Below are 27,809 nucleotides of genomic sequence, written 5' to 3' on the forward strand. Positions count from 1 at the left end.
CCAGCAGCTTCCTCTCATACACATCCCCCTCCTCTCGCAAGACAGCCACCATCCTTCAGTCTGCCCCATGTGAGTACAAATTGCACCCCCCCCATTGACTTTAGGGTCCTCTTAGATCATCACAGAAGAGATTAGACCTGTTTGCTAACCTATCGTGCCTGGTGCTGAGCAGCCTGAGCTGAGGATCGCAATGAGAAAGCAGAATTATCGAAATCCCTTCCCTCTAATAAATGGTATTGGCATTTCAATTCCATGCCGGCATTGATCACGCACGCCAGAAGAGACCTCGCGCATCTTTGCAAGCCTCTCTTTCTTCCCTGCTCTGCCTTCTTTACAAATTGCAGGCCTCCCTCGGGTTTTTTAAACAAAGACTAGTATCTCCTGAAAGGTCTTCACATCAGCGTAATCTCTATCATGCCTCAATTGCGACGTTGCCAGGGAGAAAGGGAGCAGGATCGCTCTTTGCCGCTGTGAACAGGAGACAAAACAATTTCTCACTCATTGTTTCTCTCCACCCCCCACCTCAGTTGTATTTCCCCCCTTCCAAAACCTGCTTTTACATTCAGATGGGTGGCTTTGAATATAATGCTTGCTCATAATTTACTTGACTACTGAGGTAATTGTGGTTGGCCTTCAAGAGAAAAACATTGGGCTGCTACAGCCAAGGATGTCTTTGCACCATACATTAAAGTGCATCTTTCCATAGCTGTCAACTGTCCCTTATTTGGTGGGAAACTCCCTTATCCCAGCGCCGTGTCCCGCTGCTGTCCCTTATTGATGATGTCCCTTAAATTTCCCGGGTTTCAAAGGAAGCAGCTCCTCTCCCTCCCTCCCTGCCGGCCAGGGAGGAGGGAGGCTCCAACTGTGTTGCTTGGCTGCGTTGCTTACCCAATAAGGAGTCTAAGAAGGACTGGGGGGTGGAGCTTGCATGCCTTGTGCCGATCAAATCGGCCGCGTTGCCTGGGGACTCGCCTTTGCTCAGCGCTTCCCAGCGGACAGGTGACGGTGGTTTTCCTTGCTGCATCCCTTTTGCCGGGTTGCTGCGCTGTGGGAACCACCGCTTGAGGCTTCGTTTGGCTGCTGGCTGGGCTTTCTGCCTTTGGCTCGGAGGGGCTCAGAAGTTGAACATACCTGTGCTTGGAAAATCCCTTATTTTGGCTGCTGATCCCTTATTTTCGAGGCTGCTGGTCCCTTATTTTCAAATCTGTAAGTTGACAGCTATGCATCTCCCCCCCCCCCCCGCGCCCAAAAAACTCCTGGCCTCAGAACTGTAGTTTAAGGGTGCTGTGAAACCCTTCTGCACGTGTGATGAAGTACAGTTCCCAGAATTCTTGGATGGGTGTGTGTGTTTTAAAGGTATAGTGTACATAGCTTCTTGAATGGATTCTAAACGAAACGTGAGTCGTTCTTTTTCTTTGCCTCAGCTTAGGGATGGGGAATCAGTGGCCATGAGGCAGAATGTGGCAGCCACCTCAGGCGGCACGTACTGTTGGGATACTGCCAGGGAGATAAAGTCCATCTGAGCCCCCAAGCTCGGTGCCGGACGATCCATCGACCTCCCGTAGTCAGGCAATATCAGCAATCAGCGGCACGAAGCCTCAAGAAAAGATAGCCACATTCTTGGACTTGTGCACACTCTATCAGCAGAATTCACACAGCAAAAGATGCACAGCAGGAGAGCATATTTACAGTTTATTCAGCGTTGGTCAGAACTAAGAAACCATGACCGTCTGCTTCGGTCTGCTCAGACAACAAGAAGGAAACGAAAGGCACAGACAACAGAAACATCCTGTGAGACAGGAAATACGCAGGCTGTGACACAAACATCCTGCTCCCTTTTAAGGTGGAACGGAAATATCCTAACAGTTTGCACCACATGGCCTGGTCTGTGCCCCTGAAGCTGGCCTGCTGCCCTCAGACACAGCAAAGGACACTGTCCCATTGTTGCCAGCACCAAAGTCAGATTCAAGGGCCCATCTGGTTAGTTCTCATACGTGGAATAGGAACTCAGGAAACTGCCTTACACTGGGTCAGACAATTGGCCTATCCAGCTGGAATACTGTGTCCAATTCTGGGCACCACAAATTAAGAAGGGTGTTGACAAACTAGAAAGTGTCAGAGGAGGCCAACCAAGATGATCAAGGGTCTGGAAACCAAGCCTTATGGGGAACAGTTGAAGGAAGAAGAAGAAGAAGAGTAGTAGTAGTAGTAGTAGTAGTAGTAGTAGTAGTAGTTTGGATTTGATATCCTGCTTTATCACTACCCCAAGGAGTCTCAAAGCGGCTAACAATCTCCTTTCCCTTCCTCCCCCACAACAAACACTCTGTGAGGTGAGTGGGGCTGAGAGACTTCAAAGAAGTGTGACTGGCCCAAGGTCACCCAGCAGCTGCATGTGGAGCGGGGAATCGAACCTGGTTCACCAGATTACGAGTCCATCTTAACCACTACACCACACTGGAGCTGGGTATGTTTGGCCTGGAAAAGAGGAGACCGAGAAGAGACATGATAGCCATCTTCCAATATCTCAAGAGCTGTCACGTGGAAGAGGGAACAAGTTTGTTTTCTCCAGCTCTGGAGGGCAGGACTTGAACCAATGGCTTCAAGTTCAAGAAAAGAGATTCCTACTAAATAACAGGAAGGACTTTCTGACAGTAAGAGCTGTTTGAGAGTGGAATGATCTCCGTCTGGAGGTAGTGGACTCTTCTTCTTTGGAGGCTTTTAAGCAGAGATTGGATGGCCATTTGATGCTTTAGCTGAGATTCCTGCATTGCAGGGGGTAGGACTGGATAACCCTTGGGGTCCCTTCCAAGTCTATGGTTCTATAATTCTCCGTCAGTATTGTCTATACCACTGGTCTTCAGCTGGTGAGATGGGACCTGCTAGTAGGCCGCAGCCTGATCTAAGGTGGGTTGCAATAGGAACACTAACACCATGCAAATATAATGGGGGAAATTAAGAAATGGTCCCCAAATGCATGTTTAGGTTAAAAGTAGGTCCTGGGTTCAAAAAGGTTGAAGATGTCAGGAGCTCGTCCTACACTTTAGTAGGACCCTGGCAGAGACACACACCCGACTGGCATGTTCTCTCCCTCCTGGTCGATCGTTCTGGAGCTTCAAAAGCTTTCTTCAGCCCGAACATCACAGCGACCGATGCCAACAGACATCGGCACACTTAGGGATCCGAAGAGTCTTCGCAGTTCGTGTTACAGAGCTCAGCAACTCAGCATTTTGGCTAATCTACTTTATTTGCATATAAACACACACGGAGCACTGCAACATGGCTCCCTCTCTTTCTAGCATCAGACAGCAAAGAGTAAAAGAAAAAAGGACAATAGTCCCACTTCACAGAACACAGTAACACAAACATCTCCGTCACTTCCCATTCTGTGGAGTCAAAACATATACCATCATGTGATAGACAACAATCCCATGACTGCAATCATGGAGCAGGAATTCTAACAGAAGATGCCTGGTCTACACTGACTAGCAATGGCTGTCCAGGGCTTCAGGCAGAAAATCTTCCCAGTCCTCCCTGGAGATGCCAGGACAGGCGTTCCAACCCTATGGGGCTGAGGCCTCTACAGCCTCACAATGTTTGCTGGATGGGGCTCAGCACCCCCCCCCAGTCTTGAGGGGGCAGGATATCGCCTCGGGCCAACCAGCATGGTTTGGTGCGCAAATGTCAATTCAAGAGATCTGGTCAGCCTCTCTTGATGTGACAGCCATCGTGCGCCCGTGCAATGCCATTTCCCCTGAGGAACTATTTGGTTCAAAGGGATGGTGATGGCTCCAAAGAGTGACTCCCAAACTTTGGTGCTTTGCAGAGCGAGACGGTGAGAAAGACAGGTCCTTATCGCAAACATCCGATGAGCTACGTTTTGAGAGAAGGGAAAGCAAAGCAAAACAAAACAAGGAGTGCAGAAAACGAGAGACGGGTCTATTAGGCATGTATTTCCAAGTCACTTGAGGTGAGCAACTGCAGTAAGAAGTGGAGAAAATGCAGTGTGAACATGGTCAAGTGTGTACACTTCATCCTTCTTTCGGCTGTGGGTTTTGGCTGGTGCACTTTTGTCTTGTTGGTTTTTGGTGTAGCTGCTACACCCTTTTTGCATAACAGATGCAGGAATTTATGGAAAAGAGAAGGCACTGCCTCCCCCTTGCTTTGTTGTTTAGTCGTTTAGTCGTGTCCGACTCTTCGTGACCCCTGGACCAGAGCACGCCAGGCACTCCTGTCTTCCACTGCCTCCCGCAGTTTGGTCACACTCATGCTGGTAGCTTCGAGAACACTGTCCAACCATCTCGTCCTCTGTCGTCCCCTTCTCCTTGTGCCCTCCATCTTTCCCAACATCAGGGTCCCTAAATCTGATAGTTCTTTTGCTTCTCTGGAAGGAAAATACTACTATTAAAATGCTCCTCCTCCTCCACAGTCCAGCCTTATAAGCAGAACTGTGACTACAGCTGCTTTTCATAATGTCGGTCCAATCATAAAAAGCTTGATTAGCATTAGAGGAATTGTGTCCTCTTCTGCCAGGCACAACATAGGGCTCATTCAGACTTCCAACCGTTTTCCCCAGGAAACCCTGATCTTCATTGGAACAAATGTCAATTGTGTTTTCACAGACTGATGTTTGCTCTGATTGAGCACTAAAGAGTGGGTTTTCCCGGGGAAGTGTTGAGACAGACAGAAAGCTGTTCAGACCTGTGCCCAGAAACCACTGAGACCCATGCCTTCTGGGCATGGAACAAGTGGAAGTGTGGAGGAGCCCATAGGGCGAGCACATTCAGTCATGGAGAATGTTGTGGTTTCCCCCCCTGATTGAAATGCTAGCACTTCTGCCCTGTTTTCTAAAGTACCTTTCACGCTACCGCTTGCGTTATGGAAACTGATGCAGTACTTCTTGCACTATGGAAATGTGGCTTTTTGACTGATATACTGGCATGCCAATGGCATAGCGTGGGTTGCCGGTGCCCAGGGCGTGGCAAGTGTTGCTCCCCCTTGGTGGACTGAGTAGCTGGGGTACAGGTATGGGGGCAGGACAGAGCCTGTGCGGGGGGGGAGTCCTCCTAGTGGTGCAGCAATAAAACTGCTAGCATACCTCTCAACTGTCCCGTTTCGAGAGGGACACCCCGGAATTACAGAAACCTTCCCTGGCTTCTGATCGGATCCTAGGGTGTCCCGCGAAAACACGGCTCAAAAAGATGCCCATTTGGGGGAGGAGGTTGTGCTCTCACAAGAGTCACCTGTCTCCCATAAGTGTGCAGCCCCCAAAGAAGCGCAGCCTGATTTTCCTCTGTGGGAGGGCATGTGCTAGCACAATTGCAAAGCTAAGCAGGGTCTGGTCTGGTTTCAAATTGGATGGGGGACAATGTGTTGAGACTCCTGCATCTCAGGGGGTTGGATTAGATGACTCAGGGTCCTTTCCAACTCTAGGAGCCTGTGAGTTCCATGCATGCGGCTTGTGTTGCAAGGCTCACCCACAGACTGACTTTAATTAATATATAGACCTGTCTTCTCTCTTGCGCCTGCCATGACCCCTGCGTTTTGGGCCGTCTCTCAGCCTAAACAGCGGCGACACGAGCAGTTCTCATTTCAATAACTTCTCCCGCCATTCTCCCCTCCTGGCCTTCTCCTCTCATCGCAGCGTGCTAGCCTGGTTGCATTTATACTTTTTAATTATTGCCATTCTTTCAAAGGCATAATTACTGTGGAAATCATTGTTCAGCACTAAAGCGAAACTGGGCTAAACGGCACATTACAAGGCCGTCGGTGTTAATTGCGGGGATTCATGACAAAGAAAGTAGCAATAACATCGCAGCTTATGGGGAGATAAGAAGGCCAGCAGTAGACCTTGTATTAAGGACGTGATATTCCGGGGATGGCCTCCTTGGAGAATCAATGTGGCATGATTCTCTGCGAGAAAAGCTGGCCCCATTCAGCCTCCCGGCTCATTCTCATGGCAGGGGATCTGCGTTGATGATAATGCCCCTTGCAGATCATCGCCAAAGCACTTTATGAATATCTAATCTGGCCTTATGAAAGCAAGAGGGATAAAGCAGTTCTGCAGCTGCCCGCTTCTCTTTAAATTTACAGGGAAGTACCGAGATTGCCGAGGGACACGGGCAGCGCTGTGGGTTAAACAACAGAGCCTAGGACTTGCCAATCAGAAGGTCGGTGGTTCGAATCCCCACGACGGGGTGAGCTCCCGTTGCTCGGTCCCTGCTCCTGCCAACCTAGCATTTCGAAAGCACGTCAAAGCGCAAGTAGATAAGTAGGTACCACTCTGGCGGGAAGGTAAACGGCGTTTCTGTGCGCTGCTCTGGTTCGCCAGAAGTGGCTTAGTCATGCTGGCCACATGACCCGGAAGCTGTACGCCGGCTCCCTCGGCCAATAAAGCGAGATGAGCGCTGCAACCCCAGAGTCGGCCAAGACTGGACCTAATGTTGGCGTCCCTTTACCTTTACCTTTACAGAGATTGCCAGCGTAAAAGAATAGTTGTGCCTCAGCAGTTCCTGAGGTTAGACGACCTGTTTGTAAAGAATTCACTCTGATTACCTTGCACAAAATTGACACAGGGATTATGATTATTATGAGATTATGTCCGGTCATTGAGCTTTCGTTCCGATTCATTTACATAGCAGTTATATGGCAATGAACATTCATCCTGTTTGCTGGGTGGTTACGCAGCTTCCAGTTAGTTCATTTGTTCCTTCCCCAATTTTAAAATGCATTTCCCTGTCAATTCCAAACTGCAAAAAGTCTGATTGTGGAGGCAGCTTTTTAATATATATATAGTGGAATCATTGTGGATGGCAGAGCCCTTTGATTACGCAAACCTAAAGTTGTGGGAGAAATGTGGACAGACCCACAGTGTGCTGCAGCCACCTGTATGAGATGTAAAACTTTGAGCCCAATGGCATGAGCAGGTTGTGTGTCTTTGAGTATATCTGTTTCTTTTTGAGGGTCAAGCAATCTTGGGAAGAGCTAGGGAGAGTGGGAAAGAACTGTGGGATCGCTCTGTCTTCTCTGCAGTGGCTCTCTGTCTGTGGACTGCTCTCCCCAGGGACGTTCGCCTAGTGCCTTCATTATACACCTTTAAGTGGCAGGCAAAAACGTTCCTTTTTAACCAGGCCTTCGGTTGATCTGTTTGGCATCCTATACCAGGCATGTCCAAATTCCGTTCATTTCAGGGGCCTAATCTGGCCCACCGGTTAGTTTAATCTGGCCCCTGTGGCAGTTTACTTCCTGGGGTAAAATCCTAAAAAACCTTCAACAACTTCAGCTCAACAACTTTGGTTGACCCTTTGGTCAGCCCTCATGGCCCTTCACTTCATCAAATCTGGCCCTCTTTGAAAAAAGTTTGGACACCACTGTCCTGTTTCCTTTTAAAATGTGGTTCTTTTCTGGGTCTGTGTGTATGTTATTGGGTTGTTGTTTTTATTCTGATTATATATGTTGTGATCTTTTCTGTGAACCGCCCTGAGGCCTGCGGGTATAGGGCAGTAAAAAGGTAAAGGGACCCCTGACCATTAGTTCCAGTCGCGGACAACTCTGGGGTTGCAGCGCTAATTTTGCACTGTAGGCTGAGGGAGCCAGCGTTTGTCCGCATACAGCATCCGAGTCATGTGACCAGCATGACTAAGCCACTTCTGGCGAACCAGAGCAGCGCACGGAAACACCGTTTATCTTTCCGCCGGAGTGGTACCTATTTATCTACTTGCACTTTGATGTGCTTTCGAACTGCTAGGTTGGCAGGAGCAGGGACCGATCAACGGGAGCTCACCCCGTCACAGGGATTCAAACAGCCAACCTTCTGATCGGCAAGCCCTAAGCTCTGTGGTTTAACCCACAGTGCCACCCGTGTCCCATAGGGTGGTATGTAAACTCAATAAATAAATAAAATCTTTCCACTTTTTGTCAAAAAGGATAGTTCAGCGACATCTGGGTGGCCAAAGATTCATCCCTGATTTGGAACATGTTCCCCTATTATCACAGAGCCGAACAACACACGACACAGGCACTGAATAATTGCTCTGGGACAACCTTACCTGCACATGCTGGCTGTAGCAATGGATCACATTGATCCGCAATCACATGGAGGCATTGGGAATCTACAGTTTGAAAGGGAACAGAACACCACAGAGCACTTGCTGTGGCTGTGCATTATATCAAGCAAGTTGGACAAGTACCCAGGCAAACAGAGTGTGGATGCCCGCCAGCTTTGCCTCTGCCCGATCCACTGCCCCCGCTGTGAACTCTTCTGTCTGCCTCATGGGCAACAAATTCCTCGCAGGGGATGGGCTGAATGGATGAGTGACAGGCAGTGATTTGCACCGATCTGAACTCCAGAAGCTACCGTTCCTCCCTGGGATGGGCTCTGGGGAACAAAGGCCAAGAATAGGAGTGAATGGATTGCGAGAGGTCAGGGGAGGAATCCTGGATCAGAGCTCTGATGCGGAGGAAAGCCAGTCCCATTGTTTTCCCAGGAGGGCACACCTGTCCAGGATGTTAAGCAAAGGTCAAATGTACATCCTCCTGGACCTAATTAACCTGCAACATCCTATCCCTTTAACCGGCATTACAACTTTCTTTTGTGTGCCTGTTTTCCAGTGAAGGGGCTATAAAGGTAAAGGTACATGACCCCAGTCAAGCTTGCAAAGATTTACCATTTGCCTGACAATAAATGTTGGAAATGTAAGGAAAATGAAGGCACATTCTTTCACCTCTGGTGGACGTGCCCGAAGATTAAGGCATTCTGGGAAATGATCTATAATGAACTGAAAAAGGTATTTAAATATACCTTCCCTAAGAAACCAGAGGCCTTTCTCTTGGGTATTGTTGGCCAAGGGGTGTTAAAGAAGGATATAACTTTTTTCATGTATGCTACAACAGCAGCAAGAATACTCATTGCAAAGTACTGGAAGACACAAGATCTACCCACCTTGGAAGAATGGCAGATGAAGGTGATTGACTACATGGGCCTGGCAGAGATGACGAGCAGAATCTGAAACCAGGGAAGAGAAGCAGCGGAAGAAGAATGGAAAAAAATTAAGGACTATTTAAAGAAATATTACAAAATTAATGAAAGTTAAAATGATGTTGGATTAGAAAATAAATGGTTATTACTGGTAATGGATAAGATAAGGAGAATAAATAAGATCAAACTAAGTTAAAATAAGGGAAGTTTTGCGGAATGACTGATTAGAAATTGGAATACAGAAAAGGGAGGCATGAGGAAGTCGGGGAAGTAAGGTATAAGAAAATAAGATCTGAAATTGTACTCGGGTTTTGTTTGTTTGTTGTGTTTATTGTATTGTCTTGTTTTGTTTTTGTTGTTATAAAAAAAACCTTTAATAAAAAAAAATAAAAAATATATAAAGGTAAAGGGACCCCTGACCATTAGGTCCAGTTGTGACCAACTCTGGGGTTGCGGAGCTCATCTCGCTTTATTGGCCGAGAGAGCCGGCATACAGCTTCCGGATCATGTGGCCAGCAGGACTAAGCCGCTTCTGGCGAACCAGTGCAGCTCACGGAAACGCCGTTTATCTTCCCGCTGGAGCGGTACCTATTTATCTACTTGCACTTTGACGTGCTTTCGAACTGCTAGGTTGGCAGGAGCAGGGACTGAGCAACGGGAGCTCACCCCGTCACAGGGATTCGAACCACTGACCTTCTGATCGGCAAGTCCTGGCTCTGTGGTTTAACCCACAGCGCCACCCGCATCCTGAAGGGGCTATAGGGTTTGGAAATAGCCTGGTCCAAGGATGGTCAGCGACACTGGTCTAATCTTCTGCATCATTTGCCATGGCATCAGGGGCTTCTGCTTATAGATGATACCCAGCTCTACATCTCTTTTAAATCAGAACCAGTGAAGGCGGTGAAGGTCCTGTGTGAGTGCCTGGAAGCGGTTGGAGGATGGATGGCGGCTAACAGATTGAGGTTGAATCCTGACAAGACAGAAGTACTGTTTTTGGGGGACAGGAGGCGGGCAGGTGTGGTGGACTCCTTGGTCCTGAATGGGGTAACTGTGCACCTGAAGGACCAGGTGCGTAGCCTGGGAGTCATTTTGGATTCACAGCTGTCCATAGAGGTCAATTCTGTGTCCAGGGCAGCTGTCTACCAGCTCCATCTGGTATGCAGACTGAGACCCTACCTGCCCGCAGACTGTCTCGCCAGAGTGGTGCATGCTCTAGTTATCTTTCACTTGGATTACTGCAATGCGCTCTATGTGGGGCTACCTTTGAAGGTGACCCAGAAACTACGACTAATCCAGAATGCTGCAGCTAGACTGGTGACTGGGAGTGGCCGCCGAGACCATATAACACCAGTCTTGAAAGACCTACATTGGCTCCCAGTACATTTCTGAGCACAATTCAAAGTGTTGGTGCTGACCTTTAAAGCCCTAAATGGCCTCAGCCCTGTATACCTGAAGGAGCGTCTCCACCCTCACCGTTCAGCCCGGAAACTGAGGTCCAGCTCTGAAGGCCTTCTGGCAGTTCCCTCACTGCGAGAAATGAAGTTACAGGGAACCAGGCAGAGGGCCTTCTTGGTAGTTGCACCTACCCTGTGGAACACCCTCCCATCATATGTTAAGGAAATAAACAACTATCTGACTTTTAGAAGACATTTGAAAGCAGCCCTGTTTAGGGAAGTTTTTAATGTTTGATCTTTTATCGTGTTTTTAGTATTCTGTTGGGAGCCGTCCAGAGTGGCTGATGGATGGTGTATAAATAATAAAGGTAAAGGTACCCCTGCCCGTACGGGCCAGTCTTGCCAGACTCTAGGGTTGTGCGCTCATCTCACTCTATAGGCCGGGGGCCAGCGCTGTCCGCAGACACTTCCGGGTCACGTGGCCAGCGTGACAAGCTGCATCTGGTGAGCCAGCGCAGCACACGGAACGCCGTTTACCTTCCCGCTGGAAAGCGGTCCCTATTTATCTACTTGCACCTGAAGGTGCTTTCGAACTGCTAGGTTGGCAGGCGCTGGGACCGAACGACGGGAGCGCACCCCGCCGCGGGGATTCGAACCGCCGACCTTTCGATCGGCAAGTCCTAGGCGCTGAGGCTTTAACCCACAGCGCCACCCGCGTCCTCACAGCGCCACCCGCGTCCTCACAGCGCCACCTGTGTCCTCAATAAATAATAAATAATAATAAATAAATAATAAAGAAGTATTATTATTACTATTATTATTATTACTACTATTATTATTACTATTACTATTATTATTATGCTTCTACTCAGCCCCAGATTATAATGTTGAAATTGGAGTACCATCCTCTTTGTGCCTCGGCTCCAGATGGGCAGGTCTCAAATAATAGCCCCTCCCCTCTTCACAAAACCTAAGAAGGGACAAGGTCCCACCAGGTACAGGTTTCCATGCAACCTTGAGCTACTTTAAAGGGGTTCAAGTTTGCGCTGAAAGCTATGATACACCAACCTCACTTTGACACACATTTCTGCTGGGGCTTTCACCAGTGAATCCACTGCACTGGGTAGCTACCCTCCTGTCTCATCTCCAAAGCTAGAGAAGGACACTTTGCCTGAAACCTCTCTTGGGAGCAATTGCAGCAGGAACCATGCCTGCAAGAGACCAAGCTCTAAGCTTTCTTAATAAAAAAATAGTAAGCATCTAGTCCTGGTAGAAGGAAAGGTATAAAGCTCATGTGCTCAAGACATCAATTCTATAAAATATATTTTGCTGCACTGTGCGAAATATGAGCAAGCCAGGGCTGGACTGATATTACCCTTGCTGGTACCTTTCCCGGGAAAATCAGAGGCTCACTATGTCAGGTTCCTATTGGAAGACCGGACAAACACTAGAACATAGCAGTGGCAAAGTTTCTATTGGTGGTTGCAAGAACCAATGATCCCTATTTTTAAGTCTGAACAAAATGCTTGTTTAACCTGGAGGTAGGCTGTCTGAATTGTGCATTGCTTTGTAATGATTTGTTGGGTCTCTGGACTGTAATAAAGATTGATTGATTGATATAAAGCAAAATGTGCAGACACCCTTCTAAATTATTTCTGTAAAATAAGCCAACCATTTTGTTTATTAGGGTTGCCGAAATGTTTTTTGGTTGTGTTTTGCTGAGCGTTGCAAAACCGCATGTGCTCAAAGTATTATTATTATTATTTTGTAGTGCATGGAAGTTAAATTGGTTGGTCTTCAAAACACCTCAGTATATATTATCTGGTCTCTTATATCATGCATTTCTTTTTTGGAGAAGGGGGTCCCTATTTTGGGAACTGCACTAGGCAGGCACACCAACTCTAGGGGCCTGAGGTGTCTTCAGCCCCCTCAATATTTGTCAGAAGGGGACCGTGCCCCTTCCATGTTGAGGGGGCCTTGTTATGTAGTGAAGTTCTCACCCTGGGCCAGCCGGGGGATACTGTAGATAGTTTTCACTCAGGTCCACATATGCAAATAAGGGATTGAAAGTGAAGTTCAGTGATTGGAGAGTTACAGAAAGTTGTTACTGTTGCGTTGTAGTGGAACTCTATATAAGCAGGCTGGCTGAACCCTTCAGTTCAGTTCTGTCTTGTAAATAAACAAGAGCTGTTTGAAGAATTGCTGTGTCGTCTGATATGTTCACCCACAACTTAACAGTTTATACTGCATCCCATTGGCCAGATTGCTCCCAGCTACGAGGGACCTACCAATTGGGTGTTGTGGCTGACCAATCATACCCACCCACAACACAGGGTGTCGGTTTTCCAGGTCTCACCACAATACGTGCCCTCTTTAAGGGAGGACCCGATTTGCCAGTTTCTTGATGGTCTTTATGCAGGTCCGGCCAGTTTTGTGTTAGGCTCCTTGATCTCTAGTAACTCTGATGTGTATTTGGACTTCAATATGCAGGCTAACGGGACACGGGTGGCGCTGTGGGTTAAACCACAGAGCCTAGGACTTGCCAATCAGAAGGTTGGCGGTTCGAATCCCCATGTCAAAGTGCAAGTAGATAAATAGGTACCGCTCCAGCGGGAAGGTAAACAGCGTTTCCGGGCACTGCTCTGGTTCACCAGAAGTGGCTTAGTCATGCTGGCCACATGTATGCCGGCTGTATGCTGGCTCCCTCAGCCAATAAAGCAAGATCAGCGCCGCAACCCCAGAGTCGGTCACGACTGGACCTAATGGTCAGGGGTCCCTTTACCTTTACCTTTTAAGTGAGAGATAACTAGAGCATGCGAGACAGTCTGTGGGCCTCAGCCTGCGTACCAGATGGAGCTGGTACAGTTCAGTTCTGGCTTGTGAATAAACAAGAGCTGTTTGAAGAATCGCTGTGTCGTCTGATATGTTCAGCCACAACTTAACAGGCCTGACATGCACGGCACACGCATTGGGCATCGCAGCTTCAGTGGCCGGCTCCTCCAGAACGATTGACCTCCTCCAGATGTCACAACATTGTGTGACGTCACACGCCCACAAAATGTGCCAGGCAATCTGGGAGTAATCTGGTGTCTCTGGCCCCAGGGCCAAAAACCACCTGGAACTGGCTTTGCTCCAACTTGGCTGTGCTATTGCCCCCAGGCTCAAGTGGAAACAAACGGCTCTGGTGTACAGAAGAGAAATGCAATAAGTTCCCTTTGGGTAGAGGCTTTGTTCAGTCCATCGTGGCTGTTTACAAAGTGGATATACTTGCACGGAATGAAAAGGGCAGGCTGCTATGCTGTAGATACAAATAAGCAGATGATGATGGATATACCCAACAGCAAACTGCTATGGGTTGATTCATGGATGCATACACTGGGACTGTGTTCAGTTGATAAATCAATTTATGCACTTTTGATTTACTAAAAAAGTCCCCAGTTAATCAGGGAGCAGATTTTTTTTTTAAGTTTTAAAAATGTAATTATCTTAACACTCCGAAATTGTGGGTCAATACTTCAGAAAGTTCTTTAATTTCTGAATCTTATTTTTCTATCTTTTTCTTTTAACCTCTTTTCTTTCTTTCTTTCTTTCTTTCTTTCTTTCTTTCTTTCTCTCTTTCTTTCTCTCTTTCTCTTTCTCTTTTTAATTGCACAGTGGAACCTCGGTTTTCGAGCATCTTGGAAGCTGAACTTTTCGCTTTTCGAATGTGCCTCAGAAGTTTCCACTGAGGTTTTTTCAATTTTATCCATTGAAATTGCATGTTTACTCGCACAGATTTATATTATTTCATATTATTTTTATATAGTCCAATAAGATATCTAAAAAATGTCTAAAACATAGGCAATATAAGCAGTATAATGAGAATGATTGGAAGTTTTACATTTTAACTTGTTATCTAATTATAATGTATTTTCCTTTCCTTTTTCTCTTTACTTTTATTGCTTTACTTTGTATGACTTGTTATCTATGTATATATGTTTATGTGGGAAACTAATAAAGATTAATAAAAGAAAGAAAGAAATTGCAGACCGCCCTTTGCATCTCGGTTTTCAAACATTTTGTAAGTTGTTGTAAACAAAATAAAGTCGAACGGTCTTCCGGAATGGATTACGTTCAAAAACCAAGGTTCCACTGTATCTAGATAACTGTCCCGGTTTGGAAAAAAAGGGGGGGTGTATCAAGGTTTGTATTTTTCTCTATAAACCTGAATAAAATTTATTTTATTTTTTTAAAGAAACCTGTGGATAAATACCACCCTCTTCAAAGAAGCACCCCCCCTTCTCTCACACAATGCTTCCGAAAAAGAAACACACACACATTTTTAGATAATAAGCAGCTTTAGCAATTGCTGTTTACATTTGCCTCATAGGAAGCGTGGGGGAAGGTAAATGCCTTCTCTCCCCAGGGCTGCTTCTCTGATCAATATCAACAGCCCCACTGCAAACACACACACACACACACACACACACACACACACACACACGGGGAGATCTTCTGCCATCAATCTTCTCCCAGCTCATCAGCGGCACATACAGCGAGGAGCACTGGACTATGCTGTGCATTTGCCAATAGGTGGCGCCATACTTCTTCCCATTGTGAAGAATCCTGTGGTTACCTAAAAGGAAACAGGACCAATAGCCCTTATGCTTGGGATGGGAGGGAATGTCCTTAAAACATTTCAGATCCCTAGGTGTTATCCCAACTACTCCCTAAAGGTAAAGATAAAGGGACCTCCCTAAAGGTAAAGATAAAGGGACCCCTGACCATTAGGTCCAGTCATGGCCGACTCTGGGGTTGCAGCGCTCATCTCGCTTTACTGGCCGAAGGAGCTGGCGTACAGCTTCCGGGTCATGTGGCCAGCATGACTAAGCCGCTTCTGGCGAACCAGAGCAGGACACGGAAACGCCATTTACCTTCCCGCCGGAGTGGTACCTATTTATCTACTTGCACTTTGACGTGCTTTTGAACTGCTAGGTTGGCAGGAGCAGGGACCGAGCAACGGGAGCTCACCGTGTCACGGGGATTCGAACCGCCGACCTTCTGATCGGCAAGTCCTAGGCTCTGTGGTTTAACCTACAGCGCCACCCGCGTCCCTTACCAACTACTCCCTAGGCAGAGCTGATTCAGACCTCCCACCTACTAAAAAGCGTCATGTTACTTTCACGCTTTCTTCTGCTTCAGTTTCCCCGCCAACGTCAGCATGAGTTTGACCAAACTGCGGGAGGCAGTGGAAGACACGAGTGCCTGGCTTGCTCTGGTCCAGGGGGTCACAAAGAGTCGGACACGACTAAACGACTCAACAACAACCTCTAGTTATGAACTTAATTCGTTCCGGAGGTCTTAACCCGAAACTGTTCTAAACCTGAAACTGTTCTAACTAGAGGCGTGCTTTCACTAAAGGGGCCTCTTGCTGCCACTGTGCCACCACTACACGATTTCCGTTCTCATCCTGGGGCAAAGTTCTCCACTCGAGGTAACTCTTCCAGGTTAGTGGAGTTTGTAACCTGAGGCGTTTGTAACTCGAGGTACCACTGTATGATGTTTTGGGGGGTGGTCGTGGACTACAGAGTGGGCAATTTCAGAAAGTCTATATAAGGCAGGGGTCAACAACCTAAGGCCCATGGGCCACAAGTGGCCTGTGGGGGTTGTTTAACCGGCCCATGGACGCCCACCACCTGCTTGGGGAACCCTGCCGCTCGGATGGTCGGCTCCCATGCGCCGCGCTAAACCGGCGCGGAGCTGAGCAGAGACCGCTTTCTGTGACGCAGGCTGGCTTCCCATTGGCTGCAGGAAGCTCCTGCAGCCAATGGGAAGCTGCGCACATCTCCTCCATACCAGAAAGAGCGCCGGAAAGAGCATTTGCACATGCGCACGCACACACACACACTCTGGCCCACAGCAGTATCTGTGGGATCATAAACCTGCCCAAGCCACAAACACTTTGCTGACTCCTGATATAAGGGACTTGCCGACCTGAAATTCGGCGGTTTGAATCCCCGCGACGGGGTGAGCTCCCGTTGCTCGGTCCCTGCTCCTGCCAACCTAGCAGTTCAAAAGCACGTCAAAGTACAAATAGATAAATAGGTACCACTTGGCGAGAAGGTAAACGGCGTTTCTGTGTGCTGCTCTGGTTTGCCAGAAGCGGCTTAGTCATGCTAGCCACATGACCCGGAAGCTGTACGCCGGCTCCCTCGGCCAGTAAAGCGAGATGAGCGCCGTAACCCCAGAGTCGTCCGCGACTGGACCTAATGGTCAGGGGTCCCTTTACCTTTACCTTTTACACCATTGTTCAGGGTTCTCCTCCCTCCTGCGTGTGGGGAGTGGGGACCCTGTGGCAACAGTACTTTTCTATTGCAATAAAGACCAGGTTTACTAGCTGCTTTGCTTCTCAATATACTCTGGTCGGCCTCTGTTATTTTCTCCTACCAATAGGTAACCCACTTAAGGAGTCTATATGGGCTCTTGGATACCCCGTAAGGGAAAAGGAGCAGTTTTTTCCCTTATTACGTAAGTGAGCACAGGATCATGGTCGTAGGATCTCAGCCGCAAATCTCACTGATGATGACCAGAGGCAAATTGTGAATTTCTCAACCCAGCCTACAGTGGTACCTTGGGTTAAGTACTTAATTCGTTCCAGAGGTCTGTTCTTAACCTGAAACTGTTCTTAACCTGAAGCACCAGTTTAGCTAATGGGGCCTCCTGCTGCCACTGCCGCTGGAGCATGATTTCTGTTCTCATCCTGAAGCAAAGTTCTTTTTTTCCCCAAAATTTTTTTTATTGGTTTTCACAACATTATAAACAAACAAACACATAAGACAAACAAACATAAATCATAGCCTTATTGAAAATTACACTTATTAACGTTGTTAAGTGACTTCCTCGCTTCCTCTTAGTTGAATTTCATTGGATATCCTTTTAACGGTTTTCCAAATCACAGTTCTTATAAAATTTAACTTAAACATTAACAACCTTAGATTTTCACATTATGAAATTAAACATATTAATTCATCACTTAACATAAATAAAATCCTAAGCCAATTAAGTATCTGCAAGCTGTTTTCAGTTCATTTAACTTAACATATTTAACTAAGTAATCATTAAATTTAATCCACTCTTCCTGATACTCCTCCTCCTTCTGGTCACAGACTCTTCCGGTTAGGTCGTCTAGCTCTGAAAAATCCATCATCTTCATTTGCCATTCTTCTATCATTGGTAATTCTTGGGTTTCATCCTGAAGCAAAGTTCTTAACCTGAAGCACTATCTCTGGGTTAGCGGAGTCTGTAACCTGAAGCATATGTAACCCGAGGTACCACTGTATTTCACAAGGTTGTTGTGAAGGAGGGAAATGGGATAACTCCCTCTATAATGTTCTGGCTTCCTTAGAGGGTGGATGGGATATAATTGCATTAAAAAATGACAAATGGGACTCGGGCGCGGCACAATTACTCCCTTCGGGTTTTGGATAGCGGCTTCCCTTGGTAGGGAACATCAGTTCAGAAGCTGACAGCCCATGTTTTATAAAATCCCTGTGGATGGGAGGTTCCATCACAGGCTCAGACAGGCCTCCACCTGACTCATGGGGAGACACTCCAAAAATTTCCCACCTGAAGCTCCGGTTCTTACAAGGCTGGGCCAGGTTCGTTCCAGCCTGGGGCAAGGACACATATAAAGGCTTGCCGGGCTCTCTCTCCTGCCTGCGGGCTCAGAGCGGCCGCAGAGGCAAGCGTGGATCCCTGCGGCCTTCGGCGCATCTGCCACGATGAAGCGGGAACTGTGTTCGAGGGCCTTGACTCGCGCCTTCCTGGCTGAATTAATTGGCACGACGGTCTTTGTGTTCGTAGGCCTGGGCTCTGCCCTGCCCTGGCCCCTGGCCTCCCCTTCGGTCCTGCAAGTCGCTCTCGCCTTTGGCCTGGCTATCGGCACCTTGGCCCAATGCTTGGGCCACGTCAGCGGCGCCCATCTCAACCCTGCAGTCACCGCTGCGTTCCTGCTGGGCTCTCGCATCTCCCTTTGCAAAGCTGCTTCCTACGTCCTCGCTCAGCTCCTCGGAGCAGTGGTGGGAGCCGCTCTTCTCTATGAGTTGACCCCCCGTGAGGTCCACGGAAGCCTGGGGGTCAATGGGGTGAGTCTGAGAATGATCACTGATGGGGAGGTCAGACCTTCCAAGTGCCCCTATTTTCCAGGGACAGCCCCGGATTTACAGACACCGTCCCGGTTTTTGATCTGATCCCGGAATGTCCCGCTTTTCCTTAGGACGTCCCTATTTTCATCAGAGAAATGTTGGAGGGTACGGAGTTATGGGACCTCTGAGCCAAGGAGATGAGTAATTCTACAACTTTTAGAAGACATCTGAAGGCAGTTCTGTATAGGAAAGTTTTTTTAAACAAGTTTAATGTTTTATTATGTTTTTATACATGTTGGAAGCTGTCCAGAGTGGCTGGGGCAATCCCGTCAGATGGGTGGGGTATAAATAGTATAATAATAATAATAATAATAATAATAATAATAATAATAATAATTTGTTGTTGTTGATGATGATGATGATGAATAGGCCACAAAAGGAGATTGCCAGACAGTGCACAAAGGAAATGTGCTTTGTAGGATGAATGACAACATACAGTACCTCGGTTCTTGAACGTAATCCGTTCCAAAAGAACGTTTGAGTTTCGCAACGTTCAAAAACCGAGGCACAAAGGGCTGGTTTAAAGTTCAATGGAGAAAATTGAAAAACACGCAGTGGATGCCGTTTGACTTCCGAGGTGCGTTTGAAAACAGAATCATTTACTTCCGGGTTTTCAGTGTTTAGGTTCCAAAACATTTGGCTTCAGAGACGCTCAAAAACCCAAGGTACCGCTATATAACCCTGGAGTCCAAAGGACCTCTGGATTTATTTGGCTGCCCCAAATTTTCCATCTTACTTACCTTCTCCGGTCTTTTTTGAGATGTTGCCACAGCAACATCTTTTAAGTTTTGCAGTTATTCATATGGGCTTGAATTTGAATTTCGTCCATCTAATTGAAAACTTCACCGAATTCTGGCATTCCTGCACAAGCCCAGGCCCATTCAATCCTGCTGTGATTTTAAAATAAAAGAAATGCGCATTTTCTTCTGCAGATTTTGGAGACTCTTGATGGGTCACTGTAAGGATGTGCGCATCCAAGCAGGGCTTTGGGTGCCTTGGAGCAGCCATATCCATGGAGAAAGGAGCTGTGTGTCTTCTTTGCTATTACTGCTTTCCCAGAATCCTTTCCCCTTGGTAGCAACAGAAGCAGCTGCCTTCATTGACTGTCTCTCATTGCCTGCACAGTAGTTTGAGACTCTGTTGGTCTGTTTCAGTAATCTAGAGTGATGAAGAGCTCATGCATGTGCATTTATTAATATGCTTAGGAACGACGGGAGATTTTTGGACATCTGATTCTCCTACGATTGGGGTTGATGGTGATGTGTGTGTACCAGGTATATCACAGCTATCTGCCAATCACCCATTCCCACCACCCTTCTGAGTAATACCCCTCCCCACCTTCTCACTATATAGAAGGATCTGGCAACTTCTGTTTCAGTGTATCTGAAGAAGTGTGCATGCACACGAAAGCTCATACCAAGAACTAACTTAGTTGGTCTTTAAGGTGCTACTGGAAGGAAAAATTTTTTTTGTTTTTACCAGGTATATGGTTAGTGTCACATTCCCTCCAAGATTTCTCCAATGAAAATAAGGACAGTCCTATTCAATAATAATAATAATAATAGTTATTGTTTTATTATTTATACACTATTCAACAACAACTATTATTATTATTATTATTATTATTATTATTATTATTATTATTATTATACTATTTATACCCCACCCATCTGACTGTTGCCCCAGTCACTCAGGGTTGTTTCCAACATACAGTGGTACCTCGGGTTACATACGCTTCAGGTTACAGACTCTGCTAACCCAGAAATATTGCTTCAGGATAAGAACTTTGCTTCAGGGTGAGAACAGAAATCACGCAGCGGCAGCGGGAGGCCCCATTAGCTAAAGTGGTGCTTCAGGTTAAGAACAGTTTCAGGTTAAGAACGAACCTCCGGAACGAATTAAGTACTTAACCTGAGGTACCACTGTATATACAAACATAATAAAACATTAAACATTTCTTTAAAAACATCCCTATATAGGGCTGCCTTCAGGTGTCTTCTAAAGGTTGTATAGTCTCCTTGGCTCGAGGGTCACATAACTCCATACCCTCCAACTTTTCTCCGATGAAAATAGGGTTATCATGCTCTCCAACATTTCTCCGACAAAAATAGGGATGTCCTAAGGAAAAGCAGGACATTCCAAATTCGGGACTGTCCCTAGAAAGCAGGGGCACCTGAAAGATCTGGTGTCAGAATCTGGAAGTTGAAAGATCTACTAAAAGATAGCCTCTCCTGCAACCTGCTGTCTCTGCCCCTGTGAAATGCGCAGTGTAGTGGGGGTGACATTGCTGAATGGCAAGAGAAATGTGCTTTGCACATGTTCAGAGACACTCCTTTTACCATTGCTTTGTGTGTTCTGGGACTGCATCCTTGCATTAAACGCAGGTTTGGGGGGGCGGGCAGAGAGCCCTGGTAAAATCTGATAGACCACATTCCCTCATCCGAAGCTGCCCTGGTTGTGAGATCTTCAGAGCAGGCCCTTCTCTGAGAGGGCCAGTGTGGTGTAGTGGTTAAGAGCGGTGGACTCGTAATCTGGGGAACCGGGTTCGCGTCTCCGCTCCTCCACGTGCAGCTGCTGGGTGACCTTGGGCCAGTCACACTTCTCTGAAGTCTCTCAGCCCCACTCACCTCACAGAGTGTTTGTTGTGGGGGAGGAAGGGAAAGGAGAATGCTAGCCGCTTTGAGACTCCTTCGGGTAGTGATAAAGCGGGATATCAAATCCAAACTCCTCCTCCTCCTCCTCCTCTTCTTCTTCTTCTCTCGGTCCTGCCACCCTCACAGGCACGATTGGTAGAGAAGCAGGACAGGGCCTTCTCGGTGGCAGCTCCCAGACTCTGGAACACCCTAGAGAAGTTAGACTAGCTCCCTCCTTGTTGTCCTTCCACTGGCAGCTGAAGACTTTCTTATTCCAGCCAGCTTTTGGGAACTGACAACTTTTAACAAAAGGGCTGGTTCTTTACAGTTTTTATTGTAATTATCTTTATGTTCTTAATGGATCATAGATCGATAGTTTTAATTCTAGCAATTTTTTTTAATGGTTTCCCTATGTTTTTAGCTGTTCTTATTTTACCTGTAAGCCACCTTGAATCCCTGTCAAGGAAAAAGGCCGGATATAAATAATAATAATAATTTATTATTTATACCCCGCCCATCTGGCTGGGCTTCCCCAGCTACTCTGGGCAGCTTCCAACAGAATATTAAAATACAATATTAAAATACTACGCCACGTCCAGTTTTCTCAGTTTCTCGTTTTCCTGTTTTAAGTTCAGCTTTCTACATTTGTTGTTGTTATTTGATATCATGTGGTCATACTATATTGTGATTTTATGTTGTGAATTGCCCTGAGATAGGGCTGTATACAAATTTAATTAATTGATCATAATAATAAACTGTGCCTCAGACTTAAGCCTTTGCAACCAATCTGATCAAACAGCAGAACTTTTAAATATTTCAAATTATGGCCTTCTCTCTCTCTCTCTCTCTCTCTTTAAAATCCCTTCGGTTAACCCCAGCCGCTGGCTTGTTTTTTCTGGAAGTGTGTTATGAGACTGAATTATCAGTCGGTCGGCAGAATCTGCCTGGAGGAAGCAATTCCAAATGCTGGGCGAAGTTAAAATGAAACAGAACTCTCTCGCCTCGGCTTTGTTGTTTTGCAGAGAAGTCACAGAGGGCCCAGTCCGAAGGTTGCTTCTCTCTGTTCTTCACCGCCAGTGATCTCTGACCCCGAAATCTTTGGTATATTTTTGTCTCGGCTCTCGCTAATACCAGCTTTTGCAGAGCAGACGTCGCCTCTTGTCCTTTTGCCCAGTTATGCAAGGCAAGCCGGGCCCCTCCCCTGCCCTGAACTGGATCCTTGATTTTTCCTCTCCTGTTCAATTTCCATTCACTTCAACTCAAGATTCACTTTGCTGAGAACTACCCTGTGACCATGGGCGTAGCCAGGATTTGGGGGGGGGGGCAGGACAGGAGACCCACCTGCCACCATAATCTCTGTCTGGCTCTGTCTAGCAGATTCAGAATGAAAGGTCTCGACAACAGTGGTTTTGAATTGCTTTCTTTTGACCCCAAGTGCTCAGAAAAATTGGTCAAAATCTCCAGTCATTTGAAAACTAGGACGTTAAATAAAAAACACCAGGGAGTACTTTTTGTGCGGTTAACGAGTATATTTTGCAAAATTACAAAGAACACACCTTTTTTCATTAAGATGACAGTGGTACCTCGTGTTACATACGCTTCAGGTTACATACGCTTCAGGTTACAGACTCCGCTAACCCAGAAATAGTACCTCGGGTTAAGAACTTTGCTTCAGGATGGAATCGTGCTCCACAGGAGGTCCCAGTAGGGGTGGACCTCTGGAACGAATTAAGTACTCAACCCCCTGAGGTACCACTGTATTATTATTATTTAATCTAAACTAAAACTAGTTTTCTTGGATTTCCAAAATCTTTCTCTAAAAAAAGCTCAACAACTTTGGTCAATCCAATTTTTTTAAAAAAAAAAATTATTAGGAATTTGAACAAAGCATATTATCTTACAACATATCATCCTTAATTTTTCCCCTCATTTCCCCTCTCCCCCCTCCCATAAAACAACCCCCCTCCCTCCCCCCAACCCTGAATTCCCTCAGTTCCCATCTCTGGTTTCTCTGTAGATGCTATTCTCTGCATGTTACAAAATTGTATAAATCCTTAATTTATCTAACTGGTTATTATCAATAAAAAGTTTGTGAGTGTTTATTCAAAACCTGCCAAGGAGTCCAGTTCACTTAGTTGCTTCTTTAAGTACTTTGTAAAAGGTTCCCCTTCATCTCTAAAGTCACAGTTACCCTTGTCCCGTAGTTTATGTGTCAGTTTTGCCAATTCTGCATAGTCCATCAGTTTCTCTTGCCATAATTCTTTGGTCAATCCAATGGGTAGGTCACTGCCAGTTTATTTATAGTGGGAGTAGATCGCAGTCTCTTGGAAGCTGGACACCTCTGCCGTACCCCATGTCCTCACTGCAGCCGATGGTGCTACGTTGTGGAAGCGGTTCACCTTGTCAGCCCCTCGCAACTGATGCAGCTGGTTGGACCCACTCAAAAGTCCACCCGGACAGTCGAGTAGACCTTCAGCCTCCAAAAGTGCAGTTAGGGACATTTCTCACCAACGTGCCCTTCTTTTCCAGCCCCAGAACACCACGTCGGCAGGACAGGCTGTGACCATTGAGATGTTCCTCACACTCCAGCTGGTCCTCTGCGTCTTTGCGTCCACCGACAGCCGCAGGACGGATGTTGGCTTCCCGGCATTGTCCATTGGATTGTCAGTCACTGCAGGACACCTGATAGGGGTGGGTATCGGGGAGAGAGAGAGACGCACAGGTCCCTCTTGCGAAAATCAACCGCTTATATCAAAACACTTAGCTCTTCCCTCAAAGATCCTCAGTTGTAAACTTGCAATTTGATCTCACATTTTAGGCTGTGTTTTGTGGCAACTCCAGTCCAGGGTCTTATCAACGCTGACCTTGGCGTGGAACAGGGTCATTCATATATGTGTGTGGTGTGTGTGTGTGTGTGTGTGTGTGTGAATGGTGCCACAGACTCCACCCCAGGTGGGTTATCATCATGCTTATCAGGGAAACTGAGTGAACAGGAAAGCCTTAGCTATGGCAGGCGTCAGAGAAAACACGACATGAATTATGTAATTTTACATGGATTTTTGAAGTAATAATAATAATAGTAGTAGTAACAATAATAATATATTATTTATACCCCGCCCATCTGGCTGGGTTTCCCCAGCCACTCTGGGCGGCTCCCAACAGAATATTAAAAACATGATAAAACAAGCATTAGAAACTTCCTGATACAGGGCTGCCTTCAGGCGTCTTCTAAAAGTCAGATAGTTATTTATTTCCTTGACATCTGATGGGAGGGCGTTCCAAAGGGCAGGCGCCACTACTGAGAAGGCCCTCTGCCTGGTTCCCTGTAACCTCTCTTCTCACAGTGAGGGAACCGCCAGAAAGCCCTCGGAGCTGGATCTCAGTGTCTGGGCTGAACGATGGGGGTGGAGACGCTCCTTCAGATATACTGTGCCGAGGCCGTTTCGGGCTTTAAAGGTCAGCACCAACACTTTGAATTGTGCTCGGAAACGTACTAGGAGCCAATATAGGTCTTTCAGGACTGGTGTTATATGGTCTTGGCAGCCGCTCCCGGTCACCAGTCTAGCTGCTGCATTCTGTATTAGTTGTATTATCCAGGCTACCTTCAAAGGTAGCCCCACCTAGAGCACATTGCAGTAGTCCATGCTTTAGTAGTTATGTTTTATTATGACTTTTTGTATTGGATCAGACTATATAAGGTGTGCGTTCTTTGTTGTGTATTTTGTTGCCGTATACCACGTTGTGTATAGCAATATAGAAAGGCGGTGTACAAATTAAAAGTGAAATGAAATCAAATGACAATATTACAGTCGGGAGGATGTTCTGGCAAGCTCCAAGCCTGCTTTGGGGGGGGCAGTGTTAGGCTGCAATGGGTATTGGGTGCTGGAGGATATTTCATGAGGTCATGAACAATAGGAAATTGGGCTGTTCACAAACACAAAATGCAACTCCTCACATGCAGTGAAAACTGCTTGCAGACCCTCCAAGTGTCCTTATTTTCCAGAATCAGTCCCAGATTTACAGAAGCTGTCCTGGTTTATGATTGAATCCCTGAATGTCCTGCCTTCCCTTAGGACATCACCCCATTTTTCATCCGAAAAATGCTGGAGGGTATGGAGTTATGGGATGTCCGAGCCAAGGAGATAAATAACTATCTCAAACGCCTTGGCTCCCGAACAAATCGGCTCCAGATCGAAACCTGGAAGGGAGTTTCTGGTTTTTGAACGTTATTTTGGAACCCGAACGTCTGACGGGGCTTCCGCGGCTTCCGATTGGCTGTAGGTGCTTCCTGCAGCCAATCAGAAGCCGCGCTTTGGTTTCCAAATGTTTTGGAAGTCGAACGGACTTCCAGAACAGATTCTGTTCATCTTCCAAGGTACCACTGCACAACCTTTAGAAGACATCTGAAGGCAGCCCTGTACAGTCATACCTCGGGTTGAATGTGCTTCGGGTTGAGCGCTTTCGGGTTGCACTCCATGGCAACCTGGAAGTAATGGAGTGCGTTACTTCCAGGTTTCGCCACTCATGCATGCACAGACACTCAAAATGACATCACGCGCATTCGCGGAAGTGCCAAAACACGACCCGCGCAGACGTGCCCTCGCGTCTTACGTTCCATTCAGGATGTGAACGGGGCTCCAGAACGGATCCCGTTTGCATCCTGAGGTACCACTGTATAGGGATTTAAAAAATGTTTTATTATGTTTTTATACATGTTGGAAGCCACCCAGAGCAGCTGGGGCAGCCCAGTCAGAGGGGTGGGGTATAAATAATAAAATTGCCATTATTATTAATATTATTGAAGAGGACGTCCCTATTTTCATTGGAGAAATGTTGGAGGGCATATATTTGGTTTCCTTCCCTCCTCTCAACCACCACTTTATGTTTCCCTAGATCTACTACACTGGCTGCTCAATGAACCCGGCTAGATCCTTTGGCCCAGCTCTGGTCATGGGGAACTTTGCTAACCACTGGGTAAGAGAAGACTCTGCCTCTGTTCTGAAAGAGATGGGATGAGGAGCATCTCTCAAAGCGAGGCTCTTGCAGCTAGACCCACACAGCAGCTGCTGGCAAAGTCCTAGCCCTAGCTTTGACCAAAGCATCCTTTCCTTCTCTCTGCACAGATTTTCTGGATCGGGCCGCTAGCTGGTGCCATCGTAGCCATGATGCTATACGACTATCTTTTGTGCCCACGACCCAGGAGCACGGCAGACCGAATTGCCATCCTCAGAGGAGACCGTGATCCTGAGAAAGAAGCAGAGCATGGACGTCAGAAGAAGCAGTCCTTGAAGACCTACTCTGTTCACACCCTTCCCAAGCTCATCGACACTGATGATAAGGCTTGTGGGTTGGTCTCTTAAAGGGGACAGGCTCAGCCTTCTTGTTTACGCAGTGGGATGGACGCTGCAGCTAACCTTACGCTCAGGATCCAGTTCTGTGGACTAGGAATGCCTCGCCTTTGTCTCACCTCCAAACAGAGGATTGGGTGGGAGAAAGCACCTTCCTTGCCCATGTGACTTTTCAAAACGCTGCTTGCTGACAGGCTCTAGCTGTCAGGCTTCAGGGAATTGCCCCCCCCCCACTCCCCACCCCTTGGCAGTAGATAAGCAGAACAAAGGAAAAGGAGTCTTCTTACCAGTTAGAACTTTAATGATCACAACGAGAGAACAAAGAATTCCTAGGAATGACGGTGCTCCCAATTAAGGGTTAAACCCACTTCCTCCCTACTCAACCACATCACCACAGTGTCTTGTAACCTGAGCTCATAACCACTGTGCTTTCTGTGCTGCCACCTTATCTGCTCTTCTTGACCTTGGGCTGAGCGGATGGATGCTTACCAGAGACAGTGAATCTGTTCACTCTCTCTCTCTCTCCTGGCGCATCTTCTCTTAGCTGTTCCCCATCCAGGATTTCCCAGCTTCTGCCTTCTGAACTATGCCCCTCTGCAAACCACTGTTCCAAATCTATACTGTCCTCCTGCTCCAGGGAAGATTCAGGATCGGAGGGAGGGGGGCTCCGAACTATCCTCAGTGCAGCCCTCCTCAGCACGGTCCCCGACACTAGCATAGGAAAATCATGATCTCAGGAGGGCATACCCAGGGGGGTAGCTAGCTGCTCCAGGACCCGGAGCAGCGGGGGCGGGGCGAGCCGCCCAGGGGGGTGCCATGGCAATCCACCCAGGGGGGCAGCACGGCAAGCAGGCCATGGAGTCCGCCTGGTGGATGCAAGCCCCACGCTGCCATTTTGGGCAGCGTGGGGCCCCAAGCCACTGCGTCCCTCCCAGGAGGGACGCGTGGCTCGGGCTCGCTGCAGACAAGGCCCCTCCAGTTAGTGCCGCCCCCCACGGTGTGACATTTTGTCACCCGCTCAGGGACGACACCGGGGTGGGCCACAACCCCCCGGCACCCCGCTTTGTACGCCCCTGGGCACACCCACACTAAAAACTTTATTGTGGTTTTGAATTCATTTTTCAAATTGTTGCGGTTTTCATCAGCAAATTCTGGGAATGATCATCTTGCCTGCCCTCCTCTGCCCACGTTCCAGCTTGTCAAAATCCTTCTTAAACTGTGGCGCCCAGAACTGGACACAGTATTCTAGTTGTGCTCTTCAGGCGCCCAGTAATTTA

The 27,809-nt window shown here is 47.2% G+C and overlaps 1 protein-coding gene across 1 annotated transcript; it reads left to right on the top strand.

The window, feature by feature from the left end:
* The first annotated feature begins 18,034 nt into the window (after positions 1 to 18,034).
* On the top strand, positions 18,035 to 27,315 carry LOC128407098 (aquaporin-5-like). The gene is made up of 4 exons (XM_053375073.1): positions 18,035 to 18,491; positions 23,714 to 23,875; positions 26,078 to 26,158; positions 26,308 to 27,315. Exons 1-4 carry the CDS (start codon positions 18,129 to 18,131, stop codon positions 26,542 to 26,544), a joined length of 843 nt encoding a protein of 280 aa, XP_053231048.1. The 5' UTR covers positions 18,035 to 18,128; the 3' UTR covers positions 26,545 to 27,315.
* Positions 27,316 to 27,809: the final 494 nt, after the last annotated feature.

Source organism: Podarcis raffonei, chromosome 2 (genome assembly GCF_027172205.1).
Source record: "Podarcis raffonei isolate rPodRaf1 chromosome 2, rPodRaf1.pri, whole genome shotgun sequence".
In the NCBI taxonomy this organism is placed as follows: Eukaryota; Metazoa; Chordata; class Lepidosauria; order Squamata; family Lacertidae; genus Podarcis; species Podarcis raffonei.